This window comes from Pollachius pollachius, assembly GCF_949987615.1.
Source record: "Pollachius pollachius genome assembly, chromosome: 17".
Classification (NCBI taxonomy): Eukaryota; Metazoa; Chordata; class Actinopteri; order Gadiformes; family Gadidae; genus Pollachius; species Pollachius pollachius.
The window spans coordinates 13,544,186-13,565,440 of NC_136950.1; the positions used below are offsets into that span (position 1 = coordinate 13,544,186).

The window sequence follows — 21,255 nt, forward strand, 5'->3', positions numbered from 1 at the left end:
GCGTTCTGTTATTATGATAGCACATTGATTTTTATTACGAGTTGGAATCATGCAATACTCAAGATTTGCCAGAAGATGTCAGTGTTGCGCTATGTTCCAATTTACGTTTGAGTTTGCAGTGTGCAACAGTAAGCGCTTATCCTGTAAACGCATTTGCAAAAAGATAAGTAAAATCTCCTAAAGAAAAAAATTCAATAACACATACACGTCAAATTTAATAAATCTACCATATTATTTTCCCAATAGGCCTATAAGTATAGAACAACTCAAATAATACAAAATCCTCAATATAGGATATCTGATTGCCCTTCAATATCTGAAGGGCAATCGGAAACCTGGCTAAATAATAACCTGTAAATACAATCTTAAAAGACAATCCATGCAAAAGAAAAAAGAAAAACATCCGTCAGCGCTTTAATTTAAAGCCTAATTGGTCTCCATGGTGTCTTCTGGTCCGGTCTCCCTATTTTCCTCCTCCCTCCTCCTTTCAAGAGGATGCGAGGGGCAGTGTTTTGTGGCGAGTGTAGTTAGCGGGCACCAGATCAGTTTGAACACATGAGAGAACCAGGGAGCAATAAGGGAGGTGCGAGGCAATCGATGCATTTATATTGTATTTCGGCGAACAACATCTAAAGAAAGCAAAAGGGCGACGGATTTTTTTGTCCTTCATTCGGAACAGTAATTATGGTTCGCCACAAAAATATTTTAACGGGTTCACGGATGTTATATTGATGGTCCGACTTCTGGGACGGAATTTCTCTAACGTGATGGATACTAATGCGTTAGCTTTGCTCAAACTTTTTGCACTTGGGATTTTGGGTGAGTGTGATTATTCTTCATGAGGCTACCTTCTCGCACCTGTCATTCATTGCTTACCTTGTGATGGCTTTAAGTGTAGTAGCGTTGTATACGGTATCGATAACTGTGGCACATAGGCGTATACAAAGCCATCGATGCATCCGTGACCAACGGCTAATACGGGTTCCCTGCTTTCTTTCTTCTTTGACCTAATTTTTCAGTGCGAAAATGTCCTTCTGACATTTATTTTTGAACCTGCTTCCACACACACATTGTTTTTTACCCATCAACATCTGCCCCGTAATATCATCATCGTATTCAAGTAGTTGGCTAAATCATTGGTCAATTGGTATATCAGGGCCCATTAAAATAAATGTATCATCAAATATAGCAATCTCACTTGAACTAATGTGAGAACGGAGTTCTGACCCCCAAGGTGGGGGACCTCTTTGCTATAATGTGTCTTTAAAAACAATGCGTGACAATTAGTAGGAATGGATGAAAAAAAAAAAAAAAAGAACAAGGCAAGAAAGACCTGCCCAGAATGGTGAAAGTATAATTTTGGAATATATGTAAATGTCTACCATATTAATACAATGTCCTTATTATACTCTACCACTATCATAATTAGGTTACGTGGGAATGAATTGTACAGCAGTTTGCCATTTACTATTTAGTCAATTAGGAGACGCTTTGAGGAATCCACAGAGATTACAGGTTGTCACTAAGGTGCTGGTAGGGGTATGTATCAACAATATATGAACGATACATTGGGGAGCTGATCTAGAACCTTTTTTCAAACCCCCTTAACCAACACATACTGAGAGGGCAGAATAAAAGCAGTTATGAACCCATTACAATATGGTTCTACATTTACAAAGTGACTAGGTCTATACACAAGCAGTTACAATTCACATTTGATACTGATATTGTCAGATGGTATGATCGACAGAGTTAAGACCTGGCTAAGGGCCCTCAACAAAAATGGAGGCACACACACTATAAGGGAAAAATTACGAAGAATTTGTTATAAAAAAGCATTTAACGAAACAAACTCTTGGCTTGTAGAGTTTGCGTAGTTTAATGGAAGGGACGAATGTATCGTAGCTTCCATTCAATTGGAGAAAGTCAGTAAGTCTGTCATGTAGGTGTGTGCGTGAAAAGGAAAGTAGGTGAGGTGGGTGTTCTGAGGTGGAAAAACCAGAGGCAAAAAGCAAACCACCGAAAGAAGGAAGTAGTTGCCGGTAAGAGAAAAGCCCTGGGGCTTAAGAGACGAGGGAGAAGCCCTGAGGGCTTCTCCCTTGTCTCTAAGGGACTTGTGAGCCTTTTAAGGCTATTAGGACTGAGGAACGGGCCTGGAGAGCCGTTAGAAGGATCCGGCACACATAGCCCTGGATCATTCTAATGGCTAGTCTCCAGCCCCACCCTCCAACCTGCCTACCTGCTTAAAGACACAGAACAAGGGAAAGACACAGAGGCCCGCCCCGACGGACCAAGCCAGACCACCACAACACATATGATTTACATATATCAGTGTTGTTGCAGAGAGGGGCTGCCGTATGTAACGAATCAGCCATGGATGACTGAGTCTTAGTGATAACATTCAGGGCTGGTACTGCCTGGTTAGGATTGGGTCGCACTTCCACCCCATTATAGTGTCTGTGCCTTCCTCAGCCTCGACCTCCTCCATCTGATTCACAACAGACTAACCTCCGGCTCCATATCTTCAGTGGTCCACAAAATGGTATTGAACCCAGAGATGGATTTCAAAGTAACTGTCCCACTTCGCTTTTGCCTTGGAACCCTGCCATGGTGACCCATTGCCGTTTTGGCTGCCGTGGATCACAGAAATAGCTGTGTTTCATCCAGTGGGCGGTTTAGCATTTAGATGGGTTGGTGGAGGGCGAGGCGAGAGAAAGGTCATCCTTTTTCAATAATAAAACCTAAAACACACTGGTGTTCAAGGACTGAGGCCGCAGCTAAATAAAGATACGTGTCAAGCTTTGTGGAAATGCCGAGATTAGGGCTGTTTCTTCTGGCCAAAGCTCGCTGGCCTCGTCTTCCTCTTGGATCCTTGCCATTCACAGAACAGCTGTAGCCAATGCGATCTGTTCTGTTTACTTCCTTCACCGAGGAAATTAGCTTACACTTGGTTTTCTTGTGCAATCCATTTTAAGGGTCAAACCTGTGCTGCCTCGGTGCGAGTGCAGGAGGAGTTGTGGTGAGTGGTGTGGCAACTTTTGGATGCTTTGCATCACCTTAGTAGGTGCTGCACCCTGGTCATAGATGATGTATGACATGCCCTCGCCCCCACACACACACTTTGGTTAAAAGCGTTATAATTCAACGGATGGTTTTTATTATAGACCCGGCTGCTAATCTGTGTGTTGGGTTGTGTGTGAAAGGGTTTGGTCATGTGATTCCTTGGTGTCGTCTTAAGCAGGACGGGTAGGGAGCAATATTGTCCTACTGTAAGGCCTTAGTTGCATCCCGCGCTAGACCTTGTCTAGACTAGACAGGTCATTTTTTTCTTCCTCCCCCATAGAGATCTCCATCTGGAGGGAAGAAGCCAGAGATCAGACGGAGTACAGGCGGGTAGAAAAAACAAACACATTCCCCACGTCCACACTGCTGCCGAGATAAGGATTTGATTTCTTTAAAAGAGACCGGAATGATCGCAGCGCAGGAAACCAAGCCAGAGTTTTTTTTGCAAGCGCATCTGTGACATAGAAATAGTAATAACAATACGAAAAGATTGCCTTTAACTGTGAGGCATCTGCTTTCTAGGATGGAGGAGTAATAAAAGCTGTGCATGTGCTCCAGAGAACAAGGGGAAGCGCCTACGGGGTTTTGTCAGTCCTGTTGCTAGTGAACAGAATGTTGTTCTTATAAAAGAAAAACAAGCATTGTTGGATCTCTGCTAAGAGATGGACTCATTGACACTCTGTATGCTTTTCAAGCTGTTTTTTTTCGAGTCTCTTTCAGTTGCTATACCCAGCTATACCCATTCCGTTTAAATGTCATTGTACACACATAGCAATCTTATTCACAATGCTATAGAATAAACAGTTGTAAAAAACATTTGTATAATCCACTCTGCTTTGAGACTGCGCTCATTGATATTGTGGAGATGCACAAATGCTCTATTACTGCTCAAGGGTGTACTTGTGAAATTATGTTGTTACGCACTGCTTTAACATCCTTATGTTTACGCAATGTCCCAGATTTTGTACCCTGCTGCCATTCGTTAAAGCACAAAAGTTTCAAGGCCAAATAGGAAGTTGCTTTTAAAATGTCTGCAAAGCTTCTCGTTCACTTCCATTACGAAGGTAGCCTCATACAAAAGACAGCCGAATAATATTTTACCATGAGAACAAGTTGAAAGCAAGGTGAACGGCAAGTTATTATGTTTTTACAGTGTGTCAGAACCTCAATGCGGGGCATAAATAATAGTCATGGCCTACTTCCATATCCCATCAACTGGTGCGAATTGTGAATGTTTTTAAGAGTGTTATTAATTTTTCAATGACCTCCTGTTAAATATTTATTCCCTCTGAGGGAGCCTCCACGCAGATATTTCGCGCTCATCAGTAAGTGCTGAACTCTGAGTTACTCAGTGCTGCTCGATGGGAGATAGGAACTCTGAGAGACTCAGTTGATCCGTCTAATGAGTCAGTGGTGGCAAGAGTTGCTTGGTCATTAACTCTCTTGGTCACTTGTATTCCTTAACAGTTCCTACTTATAACGCTGTGAATGGAAATTTTCACTAAAGCTGTTTTGGGTCGATAGTCAGTCAAACTGTTTGAAAATGATCCAAGAGCGATTTTTTTTAAACCTCTTTGAGGCTAATTTCCTTTTTGCACCTTCCCTTATGCCAAAATAAGTCTGTGCATGTGATAACTGTGACCCGGAATTAGTCCTAGGGGGATCATTGCTCATGGGCAATTTGGTGGCCAACGATAAGGACGGAATCCTTCTCCTTTAACTAGTCTACCATCTTCATTAAAATCGTTCTCTAATTAATTAATACCTGATGGATGACTATGCCTTTTATAACAATTAAACTGTAATGATGGCTCATAGATTATGCTAATGATCTGAACAAACTGAAGTCTGTCAAATTTAATGCAGATGCTATCATGAACGGACGTGAAATATGATATGGAATATGCAATATGAAGACGCGTCGTCTTCATATTGTGAAAAGTTAATTAGCTTTTAGCTTGGTCAGTCAGTCATCTTGCGGAGGCTTTGCGTTTCGCCTAAAGACAGCTGTGGGAAACCCTGAGTGTTAATCCTTAGCACAGCATATAGGCTCCAGGAACCGTGGATGTTATTATTGATGACTTAGCGGGCAGTAGACACTGAATACCAATAGTAAAGTCAAGTTGGGTCACTGTGGTATCTGCTCAGTTTCCCGGAAGACTAACAAAATGGGTTTTTCCCAAACACAAATCACATCACTTCTTCAATTCCCCTCACGCAAGAGGGGGTCACCGCTGTACGCTCCGGTGGATCAGGGCTCTTGTGGCAACAACAACAAGGCGGGAGCAGCAGAAGAATCAATGTTTCCTTTTCTGGATGTGTCATCTTGGGTATTGAGAAGCGTGACAAGAGTGAGACAGCCGGGGAACGTGATGGAGCTGAAGTGGAGTGGGTGTAGGAAGCGCAACAGAAGAATAACAAAAATGGTGGGCGATTGAGATTGAACGAAACTGAATGGACGTTTCTGGAGGCGTCATGAACAACAGCGTGGGCTCGTGAAGTTCAATGTTCTCCTTTCGGTTTTAAAAGTCTAGTATTATACCTCCATTACAAGCCATCATGACAGGTTATGGCTATACACCTTGTGGTAATATAAGGCCCTTTAAATACAGAGTAGAGAGCAGGTGAGGACACTGTTATGGAAATGATATGGCATTTAAAAAAAAAAAAATGAAAACGCAATAGAACAAACACTCCAAACAATATGCTGTCAACATAGAACTGCCTTCATAAGGTCAGGTGTAGAACATGACTGAGAGGATTCCTTCCTACACATGGCAGGAATGAGGTAGATGCTTGAACGTGCCAGTAGCTTACATAGCTATTCAACCCGGGGAAGGACATACTGTCCTGGCTACGCCGCAATGCACAGGGAGAACTTAAGTTCATTAAGACGGACAGGCTCCTTTGCTTCAGCTAGAGAGAGTACAAACGTAAGGAGGTGTCATGAGTTATCACAGCTGATTCGGTATGGTGATGTAGTGCGTTTATAGAGTCGTCGCTTAAACCCAGTTTGAGCTTATCGCTCATTTCTGTTATCGTGTTTGGTAATTTAGCGTGTGGTATTGTGTGTGTGTGTGTGTGTGTGTGTGTGTGTGTGTGTGTGTGTGTTAATGACTAGCTGCGCTACACTGATCCTGTATCTTACATGTGGTTTAGTCATCCCGCCACTTTTATCAGTCTCTCCATCTGTATTCGCCTTCCTACAACTTGCGACAACTGAAGCTGCAGAGCAACCAGCAACTAGCAGCATGTAGCAGGTGTGATGTCCTGTTTCTTTTGCAAAAAACAAAAGAAAAAAAACAGGCCCTGGTTGTACTCAGAGCCAGTTAATATATTGACTGTGATAGCGAGAAGTTGGGAGGGAGGGAGGGAGGGACAAGGGCTATTCATCCAGATGGAAAGAGAAAGTCTATAAGTTTTCACAGCACTCCAAAAACCACACATAATGGAAGCAGCCATTCCATCTTCACAGTGGTGTAGGCGATGTTCTCATGGTAACAGCGACATCTTTGCCAGCTCTGAATTCAAATAAGTTGTTCAGCTGTTGAGGAAGGACCATAAAAGCATAGCCTGTACTCTACCCACACCCGCCCCCCTCCTAGATTGACATTTGTGTTCTAGTAATGTGGAAACGCTTACTTGCAGAGATCGTATTTTCTGATTTTGATTTAGTCAAAAAGTGTTCACCATTGTGATAATTTTGCTTTATTGTTTTTATTTTGTTTGTTTATTTCGGTTCAATATTTGTTCTGCTGTCACTAATGAAAGTGCACAATGTATTCAATTGTACAAAGGACTTTTAGTTTGGAAATGAAAAAATAAACAGCACAATGCTATTTGACTAGGATCGGTGATGCCGAATATTGTCTGCGTAGGTGATCACAGTTAGAAACTCTCGCTGGTTTGTTTTCGGTTGATTATGTTCCTTAATTGAGATGAAGTGCCATTTTTCTTTTCAATGAAAAGGCCGCTGGCTTTCCTGGCAGTTTCGTGTTTCCTAATCCCACTGAGATTCTTTATCTGTAACCAACGGCCTACATTGAAAATCGTGTGACAACGCAAATATCACGTCTCACACAAACACCCACACAAACAAATGTATACAGGCATCGACACGCATGACAGGATAAGGACAAAAAGGCTCACATCCACTCGCATGCACACACACACAGAAACCTGAATGGAATACCTCTGCATCCCTAGACGTGCAATCAGCTCACTGCTCAAGATCCATATACTGCTTTCCTTCATTCAAACCATTCAGACATGTTTGCCTATGCAGCGTATTGAATAGATACCTGCCAAAAGGGACAGCAACATGCTTCACTGGAATGTACACACAATGAAATGCATATGCTTACAGAAAAGCTGACACAACTATAAAATAAATGGACATTTTAAATTACCCTCTCTCTCTCTCTCTTGCCTTTCACTCTCTCTCTCTCTCTCTGCCTTTCTCTCCATCAATCTCCAGCCCCACCCAAGTATTTAATGTGCTTGCACATTAATACTTGTTGGTGTTAAGAATATCTTTGTGGACTGTGAGAGAAGCCGCATCCTGCTCCGTCTACCGGTTTTGCTCCGGTTTTATGAGTTTCCGACTCGACTGTCACTTTTCTCAGTCGATCTACCTCTCTCTCTCTCCGTCTCTCTCCCTCTCTCTTTGATGTTTTATTAACAGCCTATAATTATCATGTCCAACTCCAAGCCTGTAGTGTTCATTCTTGAAGCTTGTTGTATCTGTCAAGTGGTGATTTGTATCGCCTGTAGGGAGACAACAAACTAGACATCTAGTATTTGACCTTGTATACCTCAAGGTCAAATACTAGTTGTTCGTCCTCAGGATGTCAACAAAGGGAGCGAAAGGCAGAAACTTCAGAGAACACGAAACTTACTTGAAATTATTAAGGCAGAAAATTAGGTAGAATTTTCTAATTCTTACTACCAGCTTCACAGAAATCAACTTGCACAAAAGTGCCTTCTAAATTACTGGAATGTAAAGCACTCAGCCAGCACAAAAAGGGCTTAGTCTAAAACTACTAACATGAACCAGGAAAAGAAGAACACCTCAGATAGCACTGCAGACAGAGCAATAGATGGCATGACAGAGACTATAGAGATTGAATTAAGCCTGGCAATGATGAAGGCCATGTCCACAATAAGGGGGAATTTGATCCCCTTCCTACAATAGGAGAGATTTCAAATGAACTGCAGGACACAACCAAGCGCATTGACGAAGCGGGACAGCGTTTTTCATCCTTTGAGGACACAAATGCTGAGACAGAGATACGTATTTTCCTATCTGGAAGAAGCTACTGCTTTGCTGCAGGAGCGTCTGGATGACCAGGAGGGCAGATGAAGATGCAAAAATCTCAGATGAGACACTTGCCAGAATCCTCAGAGGTCGCCTCGGCCATTAATTTCATGGAGGCATGGATTCCCAAAGTTCTCACGATGACCACAAAGGCCGGTAAAATCAAGCTGGAGAGTGTGCATCGAGTATCTGGGCTTCCCGAGGAGAGGGGAGAGTCGTAAGCATTAAATTCATTCATTAAGTCATTCAACCTAATTCATTTTGGATATCCCTTGATCACAGGTACAGTCTCAAAGGGCTTAACAGGCCATATATTTTTGACACCCCCTAACCCTAGCCCCTCAGTGGGCAAGAAAACCCCCCCTTAATTAGCAAGGAAGAAATCTTGAGATGGAACGCAGAGTGGGGGATCCCTCCTTCCAGGGATGGTCAGGAGTCCAATGGATGCCATAATTGACATTTGATTACAGGGGGCAGACTATTCCATAGATAGGGCTCTCGATAATGATTGTGAGGCTCACAACTACAGCGACTGTGCTCGAGTGCTTGAGGCAGCCAGACGGGCAAAGAATTTCAATTTTGAGAGTAGCAGTAGTTTGTTTTGTGACAATTTTTCAATATTGAATCTCTATGCACCACTGGGTCAACCCTCTGATCTTATAACAAAGGCCTTTTCAGAGTCAAAGGCAATTGACAGAGTTGGCTCTGTCAATTGCTGGCAGGGACTTCGATTGCATATCACACCCTCACGTAGACAAATGACCTGGCGAAAGAAACAATCCCACTGAACGGGCGTCAACAACAATCACTCTATGTGAAGATCTCTGGCAAACATTACTTTCTAACGACAAAGCAATCCCATTTTTCTCAGCGATTCATAGAGAAGCTCTAGAATAGACCTTCTGTTTCCCCGAAAACAATGAGGTACAATGTTTTCTCATTTGTCATATTGGGAGTATTACAAATATCGGATCATGCTCCTGTTGACTTAAATGTTCCAAGGGGAGGCCCCACAGCACTCTAAGAGATTGCGATTTAATACACATCTGTTAAATGATCCATATTGTGTTGCTTCATTTAAAACTGAGTGTCAAGAAAAACAACAGAAGTTAGAATCTGAATATGAAATGTATATAAGTATAACCAGAACCCAACTGAGTCTAATCAACAAGCCACTCGAGCCAGAATAACAACACCTAATTCTCACTCACTCAAAAGGCGAAGAAGACTCTATGATTTGCGAAGCAAAGGCTATATGAATTTGGTAACAAACGTTGCAAGTATTTGGCTAACTTGGTAAAGAGAAAACACTGATTCCCAGAATATCTCCTCTGTTAAAGATGTCGCTGGTTGGATTGGTTAGTAATGGCATAAATAAGGTTTTTGCAGCATTTTATGAAGTGTTGAATACAAGCGAGCAGTCAGCAGAGGCCTCGAAACTAATGGAGATTTTATTCTAACATTAGAAGAAATATTGGAGACTGTTCCTACTTTGCAATTGGGAAAAACTCAGGGCCGTGTGGCAGTTCACCTCATGAATACCTGCTAGAATGCATGATCCCTCTTGGGTATTATTCAATAAAAAGACTGACCTGATTTTAACTCATTTAAAGTATATCTCCACTTGGCCCTCCTGCTGTTAAGCTTCGGGTAAAGAATAATCCTCAGCTTCTAAGCACTTTCCATTCACCTCAGAGAAAGATTTCATGGTCTATCGATGTGAACACATTAAAACACATAAAACCACACCCCCATTGCCGTCACACACCAGCACTCGATCCAAAACACACTCCCTCCCGCCCCACTCCCTCACTGTGTCTTCTAAGCAGTGTAGTGCTAAGCATCACAATGAGCCCATTCACGTGGCCATTATTTCTAGGTTTTCTTCATGCTAATCCACAGGTTCCATTCCAACTCACTTGTGTCGGTAGTCAGCTAAAACAGCCTCAGATTTGTCAACCGGAAACACGGTAGGGGGAATACCAAATCAGTTGGAGGCTGTCGAAGGAAACATGATGAAAACATGATGTAACTAGGACAGTTTGAAGAGGGATCTTAGGCCCCTTTCATCATCCACGGGGCCTCAACTGTTTTCATCTCACCAACAATGTCACAACAGAGCTTAAACGTATAAGAAACGATTCACCGGTGCTCTATAATATGCTTAGAAGGTGGGAATAGCATGTTATAGAGCATATGTTCAAACAAGATTTGAATGGATTTAGAATTCTTTATTTCATGTGTTCTATAACGCAGAAAAAGGACACAGACGTTTTTGTTTGGTTTTTTAAGTTACTCTCAGGTTATTAAGATATCTAGGAGCAGGCAGGGGTTGACATGTTGCTCAAAAATACCAAAAGATAGGTGGAAGACATTTTGGCTCAATACATGAAAATCCATCTTTGGATCATATTTATCGTTTAAGACAGCTACCGAAACACACTCTACATCTCTCATCCTCCACCCCTCCCTCCCTACCTACCCAACTTAATCCCATGGCACCTATATCACGCAAAAAACTGAAACATGGTAATCCCTGTATGGGTTTAACAGAAAAACATCAACATACATGCTGATACATCGACTACCCCGCCCGCCTCCTATACTTCCGCCTTTCGATGAAGATTAATGAAACACCCAGCGAGGACTAGATCCGGGACCGCCAGGGGCTCAGCCAATCGGCTCCTTGATCCAGGAGAGTCATTGCCAGCCTCATTGTGTGGGACTTAGAGTAGTTTCAAGCCCGCGCAGGCGATTGTATCAAAGAAGTCATCACACTTCATGTGAGCCACAGTAAAATAAGAGAGCATGTTGTAGTATTAGCAGGAGGAGGAGAGAGGGATATAAGTTGGATTTACATCAATCATGTGGGTGGGCACCGAAGACAGCTTTTCATGCATTTATTCATGAACAAAGCAGTGCGTTCATGAAGGACGAATGAAAACAATATCGAAGCTGACACAACCGCTTATACTGTTCTTGGGGGTTCTACAGTGAGCGGTACTGATGATGGTGCAGGTGGAGATATGGTGGTGGTAAACGTGGGGTTGGAGTTGTTTGAGTTTATCTATTGAAGATGATGGTAGTGGGTATATGGTGGTAGAGAGGAGGATGGTGATGGTAGATGTAAGATTGTGGTAGGTAAAGGTGTGATTGTAGTGGTGCAAGTTGGGTGGTGGTGTTGGAAATGGTGGTGGTGGATGATGGGTAGTAGTCTTAGATAGGAGGGTGTTAGTAGTGGTGATTATGGTGGGGGGAAGGTTTGATGGTGGTGGACGTGGACATTGGGTGACGGTGTTGGAGATGATGGAGGTTGGATGGTGGTGTTAGAGATAATGGAAGGGTGGTGCTGGAGGTCAGGTGGAGGAGCTGCAACACTGGCATGCACGGTGACACACACATTTACATTCACTATATATTCATGCGGCCAGGAGAAATGTGGGGTAGTCTGGTTGGCTGTCAGAACTAATAAACAAGAGATTGAAACTTGGCAGATATTAAATTACTCACTCACTCACTCATTATCAAACCATCTATTAATTTGCCTGACTTGCCTGCACATTTTCCAGCAAGGTTTTGCATATAGATTGTACGGATTGATTGCAGTCATCCTCGAATCTGGTCTCGTAAATTGTAAGATAAACTTGCTTACTTTCATGTTCAGTTAAGACATTTAACGAGGGTTTATCTATCGATTTTATACGATAAACAGGCGTGACCAATCATAAACTTAAATGCTTGATATTTTACTGCAGCACTACAATGACCATGAAAAGAATAGCTCAAACATAGATATGTCCCTTTTTTATTTTCAGAAATAATGAAATAATATCATCTGATATGTTGTTGATATAGCGACCGCAAAACTAATATCTATACACGTTAAGCTCATTCCCATGTTTTCTACTTGCTTTTAGCTTGTCTTGAGACCCACGGCTAAACTGTGCGGCATGATTGATGGGTTGTTTATCTCGAAGTCCTGGCTGGCAAATAGTATGAACTGATGTTGCTGCCTCAATGTTCACATGGAATTAAGGCAGTGGCTTTAGGTCCTAGCGGAAGAATAAATAATCTCTGGAAAGAAATATTACTTAATAACCCTCAGGCTGAATTCTGTCATAAATGTAGGCAACACATTGCACACGATGAGCTATAAAGACAGGGCAGCACACATGATCGAGGAACACCAAAGAGTGTCAGCAATCAGGCTATTTCCTTGCTAACACCGATACAATATTCAGATACTCAATTAAATGGCACATGTGTTAGATATCGAAAGATTATCACTTAATCTTAGAGTCATCAGGTTATCATCTGACTAATTGCCCTGGGGTTGTTTGGTTGTTTGCACGAATGCCTGAAAAACAGATTATTATACATCCGCCAGATAATTCCTCATTCAATTCTAATCTTCTTCAGATGCTGTATCATGTTGTATCATATATTGTATTGGGTCGCATGGCTGGTATCGTGACGGTTTCTACTAGCTAACGACAGGAATGTGATTCAGCACAAGGGTTTGTTTTTGGAGTTCTATGTTGCGTTAGTTGGACAGGTAGATTCCTTTTCAGTCACCATGGGAAAACAAAATCCTATTGAAAATCCTCTGACCCAAATGCTCTACTCAGCCAGCACATTTCTTAATTGCCATGAAGCCACAATTTGTAAATTTCTTAAATCTATTTTAATTTACAAAAAGTGAACTTGGAGATGGTTGACCTTGGGGAATATCAGCAGCCACTCTCCTATCGCAACCTGCCGTCATCTACGGACCCTGCTCCACAATCCCTATATCCTCAAAACAGGATGGTGCTCAATTTAGCTGAGCTGACTTGGCATCTGGCCCCAGGGCCATGATTTGAATAAGTTCCCTTCTTTTGAAGGAAATGGGAATCTTTCAAAATGCATTTAAGACGTCCTGGTTCGCCAACATTTTGGCATGGGTATTTTGTAACACTCTCCACTGGGGTAACTCTGAGAAGCTGTCAAGGGCCCTGATGTCATACAGTGCATGAATTGCCAGAGGTCAGAGACAGACTTCAGGGACATCTTGCGAGAACAGAACTAAAGGAAATGTGTGTTGTTTGTGTTGTTTGTGTATGTGTTTTTGTGTTTGAGTGTGTGTGTGTTGTTTGAGTGTGTGTGTGTGTTGTTTGAGTGTGTGTGTGTGTCAGTACATCATCATGCCTGTTCGCAGGTGATGAGCAATTTTCTGCTGTTGCTGTCAGCAGACGTTTCATTCCCAGAGACCAAACACTTAATTCCTTTTATGAGTACACCAAAGAAAATAAAGAGAGAGCCCAGAGGTAAAAAATGTACTGCTGTATCCTTCTATTACCTTACCACCATGCTCTCCTCATTCAGTCTATATAGCTGCACCCATGCAGCTGACCAATGATATCTGCGATTCATGATTGCTCAATGTTTCATAAGGATAGAGGCTGTTTCTCTGTTCAGGATAAGGCTGTTCATCTATTAATTAGCACAGGCTTATAACACCTGTTATGTTCTCTTTACAGTAAACGCCTGGATAACGGGGGCCTTAACAAGTGAGAATCTGTTTCCCTTTGAGCCATCACATGCTGCATGAAGCCACATGACTGCCTGTCCATCTCCATCAGGATTACCTACCGCCACTTTCCAGCACTTCCATCCACCCATTAATCCAAACATTCATCCATCCATACTACATGCGTTCATCATTAATCAAATCCATCCATCCGTTCACCTTTCATCCATTTACCCGTTTCCACCGGACTACACACTCCGTTAACTAAGAGACATACCTGTGCATCCATCCGTCAAGCAGTCTCATGATATAATCTCTCTCTCTCTCTCTCTCTCTTCCCCCTGCGGTCTCTCCAGAGGGGGATACATTCAATCTGGTGCCCACCCCCCCCCCGCCCAAAATGGCACTCTGCAACGAGTCCCATCTGCTGAGTCAGACGGAGATCTGTGGGGAGCGCTTCAAACAGGACATGGGGCACATCGCTCCCAAGAACCTCTGCAACCTCACACACTTTATCAGGTATGTGGTGGTGAAGTGCACTGGGGACATGCACTGTGGGCTACGCGGGCCGGTCTGCTTGTTTTTGTGAACCCTGTCCCTTAACCTTTTATGTTTGATTTAGCCTTCTGCTAAATCTTAATTATTTTTTTCATTTTTTGCTTTGCCTTTATTTTATTACTTCAACTTATTGTATGTTTTCTTTAGCTTTCTGCTAAATCTTAAGCCTCTTATTTTATTTTAATCTTATTTTATTATTTCATTTTATTGTATGACGATGTTTGTATGTGAAGCGCTTTGAGTCTGCCTCGTGTATGGAAAGTGGTATATAAATAAAGTTGCCTTGCGTTGCCTTGCCTCAAGCAAAGTTTCAGTCTCAAAGAGCTTCCTCTTAGAAGGAAGAGATTAAAGAAAACCCTCGGTTTACTAAGCTGACTAATACACTCTGCTCTGCCATTTGGTGGGCAGGACACAGTGTTCAGCACAATTGATGGCAGCATGGAAATTTTTTAAGTTATTATTTAAAAGAACACAAAAAACAACCTCACACCTGCTCTCAGCACTTGTGATGAGTTATGGGGATGCTGTGCCACCTGACAGCACCATGGTTTTCTATATTCAGCATTATCTTCCCTCTAATCCACAGATTTTAATTTGTACCACTCTAAGGGACTGACAGGCGCCACTGTGCAACATTAGCACGAACGGAAGATTTGTTCCTGAGATCAACGGCGGGGATGCTGTCAGAAACCCTCTCTCTCTGTCTCCCTTATATCTCTGTCCTGGGAGCAAAACAGGAGGCCACGAGTTCCTTTTTCATGTTCAGGAAGCACAGAGTTCAATAAGAATCGGTGTAAAGTTACACCAAAGCAATTCATCCACTGTCTTTATGCTCTCTCAATCTCTCTCTCCCAAATTCAAATTTGCAGCGATGATTCCAAATCACTCTGCTGCTCTTCCTCTCTCTCTCTCTCTCTCTCTCTCTCTCTCTCTCTCTACCTTTCTATTCTTTCCCGCCTTCTTTTCTGACTCTTTCTCTCGCTCTCTGTCTCTGTCTTTATTCATCTATATTCTCGCTTCCCCCTGTCAGCCTCTCTTCTCCTTTTCTCTTAATTCTGTTGAGTCAGAGTTGCTCGGCAGCAGAGAAAGGGGAGGCGGACAAGTAGTTGATGGTAGTTGAGATAAGATTGATGAAAAAACATAACCGCAAAAACATACCGAACCAAAACAACACCAAACGGGGGTGGGGGGGGGGGGGGGGTAGGTGCCGTGGTTGCTTGTTTAGAAAGAAGAAGTTACATGAGTGTCTCAATTTCAGCCTTATTTATTTGTAGGGGGTAAAAATATGGTAAACCCTGAACCGTTTAGATGTCCGTTCCTCTCTTTGAGAACCACAAAGAGAGGAACGGTGTTCTCACTGCAAAAGGCATCCAATGTAAATAGGAGGAAACACTAGATATTTCATGGATGACTGTTGTTTGAGTCAGTGCTGTGCAGAGCGAGGACTTTGTTTGCTTGTGCTTGAGCACACTGTCCTTGTAAGTGCGATCTTGTTATAGATGGAGTATGCGGATGTCCGAGTGCGAAAGATGTGTGTCTGTTTGTTGCAATCTGACAACGTTGACATGATATCCGGGTGTTCTGTACCCTGATCCTTTATTGCATGCTTAGACTTTATAATATATAATAATATACATATGTTAGGAACTCGAATCACTCTCTATCTGGGTATTCCCTATGGATCCTAAGGATTGGAATGAATATGAATTAAGCAGGGACAGATTTGCATTAGTTTCAGTTAAAATGATCTTCAATTACATGCTGTCTTATGTCTCACTGAGAAGTAGTAGTCAATATTTGGTAACGTTGTTCGAGTCACTCCCGAAGAATAATTAACTCAGGCTGCTCAACACTATTCGACAAAACAGCCCAACAATATGGATTTAGATACATAAAACCAAATGTATTTCCTAATTAAAAAACATCATGAGAGTGAAAGAGAAAATGAGAGTGACAGAACTTCCTCCTTCTGCCCAAATTCAGAGTGACTTCCTCAGACTGGTTCGTGCCTCCATTTGTAAGTGTTTTGATATCTGAATTACCCAACGCTGCGGTGTATATCAGCAGATGGGGAGATGTGTGCACATTTTGCGTGGGCAAGTCACTGGGGAGTCTGCTTGGTGATGGGCAGAGGACAGAGCAAAGGAGGGAGAGAGATAGATAGAGAGAGAGAGAGAGAGAGAGAGAGATAGAGAGAGAGAGAGAGAGAGAGAGCGAGAGAGAGAGAGAGAGAGGAAAATGTTGCTAGCATGAGGTATGTGAGGACAACTTTTTTTTTTTAAAGCGAGAGAGGGAGAGAGAGATAGAGTGAATGATCCCGATATTTGCGTGAGCTTTGACTGGTTGGGTCAATTGTTATGAACAATGAAGTGCAGTGAGTAGGTGTTTTTAAATGAGGTTTCCTGATACACATTCACACATTTTTATGCATCCCAGCCTCTGGCAATCTCAATAGGGTCTCAGCTAAGATGGGTCACAGATGAGGTTTGAGAGCAGACGATGAGGCTACTTTAGAATAAATAATGTTAAGTGGTCTTATTCGCTGGAAATCTCTGTCTGTCCGGAAAGCCCCTCGACCGTGGCTCAGCAGCAGATGTGCTTTTAAAGTCATTACAGTCTATACCAGAAGATGCTAATGGCCACCAAATAGCCAATTATCATTTTAAGATTGGGGCTATTGGCAGATGAACATGGAAGATGGTTTGGGGTTGATCGGATAAAACTTATTTTACATTTTAGATGCTTGATTAATGAAACATTCCACATTTTACTGCTATTCCTATTCCTTACATACGGGCACACATCATATTTCTGTGTGCCAATAATTAGCTTTTGGCCCGCATTTGTATGCAATCATGAATTGTGTCTGTATGTGTATCTGTGTGTCTGGTATTGTGAGTGCCTCTGTTGTGCACACGTGTGTAGGCATACAATTCCCACCATCCATTCCAACTGATGATACACTTTTGTTTAGGATGCAAAATTATGTTAATAATGATTTTAAAAAGACCAGTTTGCTGCCTTGTATTCCATCGGGAAAATAGCTTCCACAGTCTGTTATTTCCCAGAGAGCCTCTATGTTGATCAACACTAGAGAACATCTCTGTAGACACCGTTATGTACCCTCATTTCTTATTCTCCAGTGCCTCTCTCGCTGGCTCCCCCTGTCTGTCAATCTGTCTCTCTCTCTCTCTGTCTCAATGTCTCTTGTCTAGCTCTCTCTCTCCATCTCAATCATTGTGACAATGTATGTTTTCAAGCCATGGAGACATACTGTCTTGCGTTGCGCTGCAGGCAGGCCAAGAGCGATTAGTGGGGACATTAAGCAAATGGAGCCAGAATTCAATCAACCCAAATGGCATGATTACCTGGGAGTTTTGCCCAGTTTCCCAATTCACCAAACACAATTCATTTCATCCAGACACAATTTTGCGTTTGGTTTTTACACACAAAAGCATTCAAAGATATATACCTACAACTTACAACCAACAACTTTATATATACTTTTTAATCATTTAATTTCAATACTTTTTCATTGAAATCCGAAGCAACAGAACATTTTCTTGAAAGATAGCCATCATTGTTGGTGCAAATGAGAATTTTGGATGGCTCTCATTCTTAAAATAAAAAAAAAGTCAAAGTAAATAAATTCTTGCTTTAGATTAAGATATGGGTGGATGGGTTTCTTGAGATGTCTTCAAATATGTTTGATGGCTGCGCTGAAAAAGTTCCAAGTGAGTTTGAGCAAAAGTGAGGCTGAAGAGGTAAAAAATCGTCCAAAATTCAAGATTGTTGATGTTCTTTAGTTTCCATTAGATGGAACCATGCAATCTCAACAGAACTCTACTCTCTTTGGGACTGCATGTTACGGCCATTTGGGGTCTATGTATCTATATAGACCCCTATAGATACACTTATATATAGTATATCCCAGCCAATGGGCCTTTATTTGATTAAAACAACCTTTAAACAAAGGTCCCTTTGAAAACAGCATCGGGACTGAGGTCAATGTCTAACACATAAATATTGATGCTCTTTAGTGGACAGTGACCCAGAGACGCACATACATTAAGAGCTTTAACCACATCCAGATGCAGGTTAAGGTGCCCTTTGTTCCCTTAGTTTCTCAACAGTGTAAATACAATTAAACACTTAACCGATGTTACTGTACTGGAGAAGGGAGTGAGTGGGTGGGTGAATGAGTGAGGGAGGGAGGTAGGGAGGGAGATTTAGACAGACTGAACGAAATGACCTGGAAAAGGTCAAGGATGATATTGAAAGTGTTACTAGTAGGGTTAGTAATATTTAAGTGTGTGTGTGTGTGTGTGTGTATGTGTGTGTGTGCAGTGGATGCTTTTTGTTTCCACAATATTTCTTGGATTGTATTTGTTTTATGAAGTTACTGTTCATTTAATATATGATCCGATATCATACGTTACTATACGATCGTGTAACTACGTGTTTAAAAAAGGAGTGAGGTTGAGTTGAGTTGGATTAGGAGAGAATCTAGGAACTGAGCCGAGGACAATATTAACGACATGCTGTTAGCTGATTGTCATTTTAGACAAGCAGCGCAACAGGGGCATTAAGCCGGAAATGATTGCACAAACAAAGGACACACACACACACACTGACAAACAAACACACACACACACACACACACAGCCACACACACACAAACACACACACACACACACACACACACACTAACACACACACATGCTTGTGTACTCTGTTATTTATTTATTTTGGCTGATACAGATCAATAGACCACTGAAGTCTTTTTTGTCTGAGCAAGCGTTTCAGTATCCGTCACCCTGGCAGGCTAATGCACAAATCCATAGCAGGCATATAAGAATGGCCCAAGGCCGGGTCAAATGCCAACACTATCAGATACGCTAACGATTTTTGGTTTGATTATTGACTTTGGTATTTATTAAAAAAACAGGGAATGATTTTGAGGCTGCACTCCAAAAATAAATAAACACAAAAACGTTGTAAAATAAGTTGTAAGGGAGGGACGAGGAATGTGCGAAACATATTTTTTGAAATAAAACCATTAAACCTAGAGAGCTAAAAACAGCAAACAAAAATTCTGAATAACCTCAGAAAAAAACCTTTTTTCTTTCACTGAAATCGTGATGCATCACCTATACTAACCCATCTCTCCCACTGTGTCCCCCCCCCCCCCCGCCGCCCCAGGCAGTACCACGAGTTCACCCAATGCACGGAGAAGGGGGCTCAGCGCATCTACTGCTACTGGCCCAACCCCTTGGTGGAGGGCTACATCATCCGCATCCACAAGCACTTCTTCTCCAACTGCAGCAACGACCGGGTGGTGTGGCTGGACCCGCCCGAAGAGAAGCTGCTGGCGCTCATCCTGGTTCCCGTCTTCCTCACGCTGGCCATGGTCGCCCTGGTGGTCTGGTGCAGCAAACGCAGCGACCTGCTGGGCTAGCCCGAGGGGGCTGGGGAGTGGGCCTTAGGGTTGGATGGATGGGAGGGGATGGAGGGGAAGGTCCAAAGGCCAGGTCGGGTCTCCATGCCTCTTGCTCAGTCCACAAGCACACACCACGCAGCCTCCCGACTGGACCGGGAAATGGGTTTCATTTTTTTAGTGGACTCAAATAGGAGCACATTTGACTCTGGTGAGTCTCTGTAGTGAACTGAAGCGCCAGTGATGCCCCTCTGAACGCTTTCCCGATAAGAGACTGGATGATTAGGCATCAGAGACAAGGCACGGACGAGGGTGGATGCCAGCTCATGCACTCATTAATCACAACATTATTTGTGACCCTTCTGGAAGGTCGACCAAAGAGGAATTAAACATAAGAAAAACGGAGGTCTTGATCTTCATGACTGCAATCCTAGTAGCGCATTATTTTTCCAGAGGGTTCATTCATTTTCTAGTGTTGTGCTTTTAACTTATCATTGCGAGTTTGCAAGTGGATTCATCCTGTTAAAAGGATTTTACATGTATCTGTAATCCAAAGAGACTGAAAGTAGGCAAAGGTCACATCGAGATATTTCTGGATAATTGGACACCTCCATGGGGATAACTGTTGCAGGCAGGACATGAATAACCAGCACAACTCATCTGACACTTGAAATAAAACCTTTTTCTTTGCCCAAGGTGATACTTATTGACAAAAGGATCAAATCTGCAGAGAAAGAAGGGTTTAAATCGAATCTCTTACTACATGTACAGTTACCTTCAACTTTATCTTCTTCTTTATGAGCGCATTCTACTGTATCTCTCCTGTCCAGTGCATAATATATTCTGTAAAATCCTGTTCACTATGATTGGAACTGCTATTTTCATCATTTGCAAGGGAACCTGCATCCTGCAGCACTGATAATTACAATGGTTCAATGTTACAAGGTTTCTTATAGCATTCAAGTCATTTACAAAGAAAGTTATTGTCAAGAATTATTATTATTATTAATATTATTATTATTATTCATACTACTTATTCACATGTGATCCCCTGTCCAACCACTGTCATTGGAATGTGCGACTGAGCACAAAAAAGAGCTGATTAAATCTTCAGTCTATTAAACAAATCATTGACCTCATGAAAATTAGAAAAATGTGTATTGACACCAACCTCGGAACTTGTAAAAAATGCAAATAAATGAAACACACTTTTGCCAATTCCCAAAAAACTTAAATTGGATACAAGTGCATGCTATCCTTTCTCGGAAAAATCCTTACACCACATTCATTCATTTCTATACAATTCCGTAAATTGCTATAAAATATGTACATGAATGTGCCGTTTGTACAATTGAAAGACGACTACTTAAA

At 42.1% G+C, this 21,255-nt stretch overlaps 1 protein-coding gene across 1 annotated transcript in view; it reads left to right on the forward strand.

Moving 5' to 3' along the window:
• Nucleotides 1-561: 561 nt before the first annotated feature.
• LOC307088801 (receptor activity-modifying protein 3) overlaps nucleotides 562-21,255 on the forward strand; it is a 20,708-nt gene continuing 14 nt past the window's right edge. The window contains exons 1-4 of the mRNA XM_079754800.1: nucleotides 562-819; nucleotides 13,900-13,929; nucleotides 14,246-14,408; nucleotides 19,650-21,255. The exon at nucleotides 19,650-21,255 is cut by the window's right edge and continues 14 nt beyond it. Of these exons, the coding sequence (XP_079610926.1) occupies nucleotides 732-819; nucleotides 13,900-13,929; nucleotides 14,246-14,408; nucleotides 19,650-19,905 (537 nt within the window). The 5' untranslated portion in view covers nucleotides 562-731 and the 3' untranslated portion in view covers nucleotides 19,906-21,255. The remainder of the gene's footprint in view (nucleotides 820-13,899; nucleotides 13,930-14,245; nucleotides 14,409-19,649) is intronic.